Here is an 8,378-nt window from a genome sequence, read left to right on the forward strand (position 1 = left end):
ACGCACGTTATGAGATTTCTCAACGGGACGTCCCCATGCAGCTTTTAATTTGAAATCAGGGAACGTTTGTCTGTCTGGCGCACCTCAATCTCCTTAAAATGGACGCTGGCTTTGCTCCTGGTGGACGAGGGACACGACTCTGGAGGGAGAGTGAAGAAGCCTAGTTATACACTTCCAGTTAATGTACACACTCAGGATAACACCAACGCATACCTGAGGCTGGTGGAGGTAGAAATGAGGAGGACAGGTTTGTGTCCAAGGAGGACAGTGTTTGATACCATTCATCAGTCCGTTCCATCATGCATTACAACAAGCCCATCCTCCTCCTGTCCTTCTCCCTCCACCAGCCTCCCCTGACTGAAAAGTTTTTAAATAATAGATTTTTCTTTTTATATATAACATTTTCTCTCCCAGATACTCTTTTTTCACATACAAAGAAACAGTTTGAGTGACACTGACACAAACAAAGTAAGCTGTAGAAGGTGAACTAGTCATCCACGCTGGGATGAAGAGACAGCCCTGTGGATCTTATATATAATATAATATGATCATATCTTACTCGCTGTGTTGCTGCATTCGGATATGTTGCTCCCTGAGCGGTCCTCATCGGGGTGGGACGACGGGGGCAGTCTGGCGGCCAGCTCTCCCAGGGTGGGTCTCACCTTGAAACGCCCTGCAGGAAGAATCCGCCGACCAGTCACCGCCAGTAGTATTTGGTCGCATTTTAAACTGAATAAACCTGAGTCGGCTTTTGATAACACGGTCCAGCACCCCGCTGTTTAAAGATCCTGGGGAGAACCCTGGCCTTTGAGTGGTCTACCTCACCAGGGTCCTGGTCCTACCTAACCCCAACCCCTGGGGGCCTCACCGGGGTCCTGGGCCCTCTCGGCCGCCCTCTGCTCCAGGTGCATGTGTATGATGGCCTGCACTTTCCTCTGGATGGTGGTGATGTTGGGCGTGGCCAGGACCTCGGTGAGACGCAGGTTGTTCTTGATGGCCTTGGAGGCGGTGGAGCGGGCCACCAGGGGGAGCTGCTCCTGGTAGCCGCGGTCGGTGAAGTCCACCGCCCCGTCCTGGACCCCGCCTCTGATCCTGGGGAGACATTTTACATTTTGACCATTTAGCAGACGCTTTTATCCAAAGCGACTTACAATTAGAGATGACAGGGACAGTCTCGCTGGAGTAACTTAGTAACTAAGTAATCAAGGGCACACTAGTGGTGGTGTTCCCCAAGTGGGATTTGAACTCATGACCTTCTGATCACCAGTCACCAGTCACTCTCCTCTAGGACACCACTATAGACACGGCCAGCAGCGCCATCAACAAGTTCTCATGTGACAGAGACCATCGTCAGGTTAGCCTCCCAGACAACATTTAATTTTGTTAAGGAAGATTGCGGTGAAATATACGCGTCCACAAAAAAGAATCTATGACGAAGACGAGGCGTTGACGGGATGAAAATGGATCTTTGAAAATAAAAAACGTTACTGAATCTATACATTTTCGTTAAGAGACTGAAACGAGACGAGACTGAAACTAGAAGAGACTGAAACTAGAAGAGAGACGGCCAGCGGTCCATCAACATGTTGTCATGTGACAGAGACAGGAGGGATAATGAGGGATAATGTCAAGTGGGAATGATTAACGATACGTTGCAATGGACCGTAAATGTTGACATTTGCAAAACGTTGCTTTGACATGACACTCTACACGATTCCTATGACACTCCATCCCTTTGATGCTGGGGAGACACACGGCCAACAGAGCTGTCAACGTTGTCTTATGTGGTGGAGTCAAAGGTTAGGTCAAAGGTCAAACAACTCAAGAGGCCGTCAGCTATTCCTCGCCTCCTGTCTACTCACTTCTTTATCTAAAAGCATCGGAGGAGAACTCTACACTGCAGAAAGTACATCTAAGTAAGATGAAAATATCTTAAATCAAGGCAATATATATATACGTATATACAGTATATATATAAAATATTGGCAAGTGAAATTTCCCTGTTCTGTTGGCAGATAATTTTGCTTATGTTAAGTAATATTCCCCCATTTGATTGCTTTACAGTGTAAGAGGAGCGACCTACGACCTTCTCCTACGGTGTGTGTTGTGAGAAGGATGGGTGGATGGGAGGAACAGAGGACAGACTATTGGGAAACACCTGTCGTTTGTCCTCCTGGTCGACCTAGGCTCCGACAGAGTCTCACTTCCTGTTAGTGAGGACAGACAGAGTCTCACCTCCTGTTAGTCAGGGCGGTGTAGATCTCCTGCACCAGCAGCTCCGCGGCCCCGGGCTTGCAGTGGATGGTGCCCTCCACAGCCTCCTTCAGCAGGGGCAGGCTCTGCTTCTGGAGGAACTGGGGGAGAGAACGTGTTTTAGTCCGTCAGACAACAAAAACGGAAATCACTGGAATCGTCATACGGATGATAATCCTTCCTGAAGTGACTGCCAATGGCCCCATAGATTTGGTTTTCCTTGTGATGACTGATAGAAAAAATGATTCACTTACTTAGACAAATGTACTAGTTCTTCACACTAGCCACATGCTCTGTGTTTGCTTTGTGCGATGGTACAAGGGTTTTGATTTGAACCAGGGTCCTTTCCCATGGCTGACCCAAACGTAAACCACTATACCAAGAGTGTGTTCTCATTGTACAAGGTTACATCTGGGCTTAGAAATGTCAGGCAGGGTTAGTCATGATCTCAAACCATCTCCGCTACTCAACCATCACCATCCCATCTCTACTGAGGTTTCTGTCTGGTTCTCAGCCCGGCCTTACCCTCAGTATCTGGGCCCTACACAACCACCACCACCATCCCATCTCTACTGAGGTTTCTGTCTAGGTCTCAGCCCGTCTTACCCTCTCTATCTGGGCCCAGTTGCCCTGTTTAGTAGGCAGGGACGTCCCATTGTCATAGGAGTGCATAGTGAAGTCCTCAGGATAGTACCAGGAGAACATCTCTGCCACAAGGTAGCCGTTGGAAAAATCTCTGGAGGAGGAAGTTTCAGTTGCATTGAAAATTCAACCATACTAGGCCGTTCAGCTGCTTCATGGACAACAAGGGCTTGAAATAGCCTATGAACCAGGTATTATGACTAAACCCATTTTTTATTGTGGATAGCTAGTCATTACTTACTTATTTATTTTTGAACCTGTTGGCAACTTCCTAGTTACAAACAGTTAAATACATTTTTTTTTTAAATACAGTGTATATATATATATATATATATATATATACAGTATATATAATTCTTGCCCCTGGCCCCTAGCATAGATTAGCCTACTTTTTCTTGCTATGACTGATGGATGATAGATGATTCACTAAAATGTAATGTAAATGTACAAACAATTTTCCAAAGCCAGAGGCCAAAGCTTTAGGATGCTTAATGTTGTGAAAAACACTTACCTGCGCACATTCTTCTGAGAAAATGACAAGTCAAGGCTTTGCAGCCACTTCAGAACTTCTCTAGGAAGCCCTGTCTTTTTGGGAATTTGTGCATAATATGCCATCGTTAAATGGCTAGTGAGCTGGACTGTCAATGAGTTGGCTGGCTGAAATATTGCTATCTTTGATGTGGCAAATTAAATATTATGAGGCTTTAGACATAAATTCAGATGTCACTATTCCAATCCACCTGCTGCAACCGTTACAGAAATAAAATCTGGTGATGTTGAGCAAGCTATTAAGCAAATATTCTTTAGCAAATCGCCTAGCCAGCTAGCTAATCCATTTTGCCACATTTGATATTTGTTTACAGTTCCATGGCAACGGCACTGCTTCTTCTACAAATCACGTTGCTGTCACCCAGTGGAGAAAAGCACATTGCTGCCACCCAGTGGATAAAAAGCAGATTGGCCGCACAGACCGTAGGTAGCAAAAATAAATAAAAATGCAAACCACAGACTGCATTCAGACTGCATTTACACAACATAAAGCTGAGCACAAAATTAGAGACTGATTTAATAAAACAACAACTACCATTCCACAATTTCGATGCACACTTTTAGTATATAACATAGGCCCTAAACTTCATACACAGATTCATTACCAAACCTGGGTAATATTTTCTACCCTCGATCGCGTCCATAGCAAACCAGGGTTTCTAGTCCATGCTCCAACCCCAAATCTCAGTTGCTGAGCACCTTGTCAACTGCACTGAAATCAAGTGTCTCATTGTTTTAAATGCCAGAGGTGTCGATGATGTGAATTCAGACATGTCCAGGGTGTTTTTTGAGTTCCAGGCAGATTGGTGAGCCCTCAGATTAAGGAAGAGAGGACGATCATCATTATCATCATCATCATCATCGTCATCATCATCATCATCATCGTCATCATCTGTACTGGAGGTGGGCTCTGAGCCGGACGGGGAGGGGCAGCTGGGAAATGAGGTGGAGCCGGTCGCGGCCCAAACAATCACGGACCGCTTGGCGGCACAGCTGGCTCAGCAAACGGGGCGTGGCTACAGAAATGAGGAGGGGAGAGGGGAGAGGAGAGGAGAGGAGAGCACACACTATCAGGCTACCTGTCAAAGTCTGTGTGTGCATGCCTGTGTTACTGTAATGTGTCTCTGCATGTGTGTGTGTGTGTGTGTGTGTGTGTGTGTGTGTCTCACCCTCATACAGCAGCAGGAAGCCCTCCGTCGTGCTGCTGGGGGGACACACCTCCAGGGGGCGCTGCAGCTCCGTGTTCCTGGCGTGGACGTCCGCCCCGTAGTCCAGCAGCAGCTTCACCATAGCAACGTGGTCGGTGTGGGCGGCCGCGTGGAGGGGCGACTCCAGGTACCTGCCCTTCTGGACGTCGGCTCCTGTACAGAGGGGTAGGAAATGACGTTTAATAATATTTATATATATACGGTATATGCCATTTATATATTATAATAATAAGCTATTTTGCTGACAGCTTTATCTAAAGTGACTTACATTGCAGTGAGTGCACATTTTTCAGTATCTATGGTCCCAGCGGGAATCGAACCCACAACCTAAGCATTGTTAGCGCCATGCTCTACCAACTGAGCCACAGAGGACCACAGGTTAGTCCCGGGAGTACTGGCTGCACACTGTTAAAGTGTCATTATGAGGTGAGACACACACACACACACACACACACACACATCTACAAATTCCACCTCAGCATGTCAGAGGTACCCCCCCTGGTACCACCCCAGGCCTCACCTTCCCTCAGCAGCCTCCTGGCACACTCCAGCTCCCGGCAGAGACAGGCGGTGTAGAGGGCCGTGCCCAGATGAGGGATGTCCTGGTCCACATCTGCCCCCCAGGTCACCAGGGCCTCCACACACCTGCTGTGGCCTGCAGAGAGACACAGCACACTGGGTTACAGGTGTGTACTAGTACATTAGGCTAGTAAATTAGGTGTGTGTTGTTAGGCCTGGGCATCCGGGGCTCTATCCCCGATTGTTTTATGAATAGCCCCCTGATCTCAGGATCCTGGGAAGAAGAAAAAAAGTCGCCATCTAGCGCATCACCGTCAATTTAGCGCAAGCCCCCACTCAGCAAAAACTTGCTTGCAAAAAACGATTCGCTCAAAGTTTCAAACATTCCTCATTCCGTTACCATGCATTCCAAAGAGGTCGTCCTCCGAAGTCTACCTCCACCGGCCTCGCCTGGTGATAGCCTACCTCCACCGGCCTCCCCTGGCGACAGCCTACCTCCACCGGCCTCCCCTGGCGACAGCCTACCTCCACCGGCCTCCCCTGGCGACAGCCTACCTCCACCAGCCTCCCCTGGCGACAGCCTACCTCCGCCAGCCTCCCCTGGTGACAGCCTACCTCTGCTGGTGGCCTCGTGGAGGGGCGAGGGCTGGAAGACGGGTGCCTGGGGCTTGGCACCACGCTGGAGCAGCACCTCAGAACACGCCACGCTGCCCACGGAGCAGGCGTTGAACAGGGGGCTCACGCAATCGATGGTGTTGGTATTCACCTGCATCACAACATACATGTTACACACAACATACATGAACATACAACATACATGTAATACACAACATGCATGAACATACACAACATACATGATACACAACATACATGTAGATACAAGATACATGTTATACAACATACATGTACATACACAACAGATAAATGAACAGTGACACAACATACATGTAGATACAGAACATACATGTACAATTACACAACATGTAGCTATACAACATACATGTACAGTTACAGATGTATACAGAACATCAGGGGAGGCTGGTGGAGGTAGACATCGGAGGACAGGCTCATTGTAATGCATGGAGCGGAATGAGGAACAGTATCAAATACACGTAAATGTGGTATCGAACATTCCATTCCTCATTCTGTTCTGTGCAGTACAATGAGCCTGTCCTCGGATGTCTACCTCCACCAGCCCAGTCATAATAGACCCATCTAGATTCTGACGCTGAACAAGCTAAAACACGGAGGTGCATCTGACTCTTGCTAATTCAACATGTCAATGTTCGCATTGTATCTGTCCTAAATACATATGTAAATACATACTTTTTTTCATTATTGTTACTATAATCAATTACAGTATTAATTCAAAGTAAATCCTAACCAAATCTCAGGCCTTTGAAGTGAATCCAGTGTAATAGGCAAGGCAGATTGCAGTAGATTGGTCATCTGGTTAGCACTCCATGTGTTTGGTTCTGATTATGATTATGGGGGGGCGGGGGGGGGGGTCTTACGTTGGCCCCCGCGTCGATCAGGGCCCTGACACAGGCCACGTGGTCCCCCAGGCAGGCCTCGTGGAGGGGACTCACGTGGTCGATCGTCAGGACGTTCACATTGTGGCCCTATGGAGACATACACACACACACACACATACACACACAACAGCATCATTTCATTGACCCGATGGTCTGTGGGATGTCAACACTGTTTGCTACTACCTACCTTCCTCCGTAGATTGAAGACCCATCTCTTCACTGTCCCTCCTAAGACCTCCTCATCCCCACTACCCCCCTGTACAGTTTATACAGTTCTACTATAAAAATAAATAAAAAGAAGCATTATTTTTATTCTTCTAGCATTGTGACTGCTAATGGCCCCTGGTACTAGCATAGATTACTTTTTCTCATGATGACTGATGGATAGATGATTCATTTACTTGACAAATGTGACAGCAGCTGGTGAAGGGGGTACAAGTCGACAACCAAACAAATGTTCAGACTTTTATTCTGAAATATCAACGTTGTTGAAAATCAATGACACACTGGCTAGTTTGCTAACACCGTTTGTTTTGTGAGCCTGCTAACAATGTAAAGTAGTGTTATAATTAACTAGGTAGTAGTGGGGATTACTCAACGAATCCATTGCATTGCAATATTTTTGGCTTGACTAGCAAGTGTGTCATTGATTTTCAACAACAATTTATTAACATTTTTCTGAATAAAAGTTAGAACATGTGGATTGGTTGCCGACTTGTTCCCCCTTTCACCACCTGCCATCACAAATGTATTTGTTGTAAGTCGCTTTGGATAAAGGCGTCTGCTAAATGTAAAAAATGTAAATGTATGTTTTCTTTGTTGGTATCAGGTGAGGCTGGTGGAGGTAGATTGGAGGACGGGCTCTTGCATGGAATGAGGAATGGTATCAAACCAGGTATCTGCCTCCCCTGGCCAGTGTCCCCAAAGCACGCAGGAACACACACACACACATGCACATACAGACACACTCACGCACACACGACCGCACACACAGACACACAAGCACTTGCACACACACATACACACACACGCAGTGAGTTCACCTGTAAGATGAGGTTCCTCAGCGCCAGCAGACGTCCCTGACAGGCAGCATCGTGTAGAGGTGAGCGGTCGGCCCATGACACGCACACTGCAGCACACGCACAAGTTAAACACACGTTAAACACACGTTAAACATACGTACATGTTCCTTCACATCTCCTCCTAGAGTCGCACGCCACACCTTGATTGTGTGCGTCCTTCTTCATGTTTGTGTATTGTTTATTAGGAAATAAGCAAATTGCCCAAACGTGGGACAGTATAGTTTGAGACAGAGTGAGGCGGATCAGAGGTAGTCAAGCCCACTGCATCCAAATGTCACAGGACACACACCTGAGTCTATATCCAGAATAACCCCGGACACATTCCAGACGGCATCATCATTGTTCTGTTCATCCATTTCACTCATCTCTCTCTCGCTCTCTCTGTTGTTGGTCTCTCTTCCTCTGTCCCCTCTTATTCTCTCTCTCTCTCTCTGTCTGCCTGCCTGTCTGTCTGTCTTCCTGCCTACGCAGCTATCTCTCTCTCTCTCTCTATTATTCACACAGAGTATATTTCTGTGTTGCTCTTAGCAGCCAGTCTGCTTCCTATGCTGAGCTGACCACTAGCGGTGTGTTACTGAGAACCCAAACAG

General features: G+C 47.1%; 2 protein-coding genes across 2 annotated transcripts; both read right to left on the reverse strand.

The window, feature by feature from the left end:
* Positions 1 to 44: 44 nt before the first annotated feature.
* On the reverse strand, positions 45 to 3,510 carry spata4 (spermatogenesis associated 4; the record flags this gene model as incomplete). Its single annotated transcript, XM_080526972.1, has 6 exons — positions 45 to 139; positions 560 to 673; positions 869 to 1,092; positions 2,236 to 2,354; positions 2,860 to 2,989; positions 3,407 to 3,510. The coding sequence occupies 6 exons, from the start codon at positions 3,508 to 3,510 to the stop codon at positions 45 to 47; spliced, it is 786 nt and encodes a 261-aa protein (XP_080383098.1).
* An 822-nt stretch (positions 3,511 to 4,332) lies between these two features.
* asb5a (ankyrin repeat and SOCS box containing 5a) lies at positions 4,333 to 8,144 on the reverse strand (the record flags this gene model as incomplete). Its single annotated transcript, XM_080525192.1, has 7 exons — positions 4,333 to 4,460; positions 4,614 to 4,805; positions 5,173 to 5,307; positions 5,787 to 5,937; positions 6,686 to 6,793; positions 7,750 to 7,835; positions 8,078 to 8,144. 7 exons carry the CDS (start codon positions 8,142 to 8,144, stop codon positions 4,333 to 4,335), a joined length of 867 nt encoding a protein of 288 aa, XP_080381318.1.
* Positions 8,145 to 8,378: the final 234 nt, after the last annotated feature.

This window comes from Nansenia antarctica (genome assembly GCF_963989245.1).
Source record: "Nansenia antarctica genome assembly, chromosome: 3".
NCBI lineage: Eukaryota > Metazoa > Chordata > Actinopteri > Argentiniformes > Microstomatidae > Nansenia > Nansenia antarctica.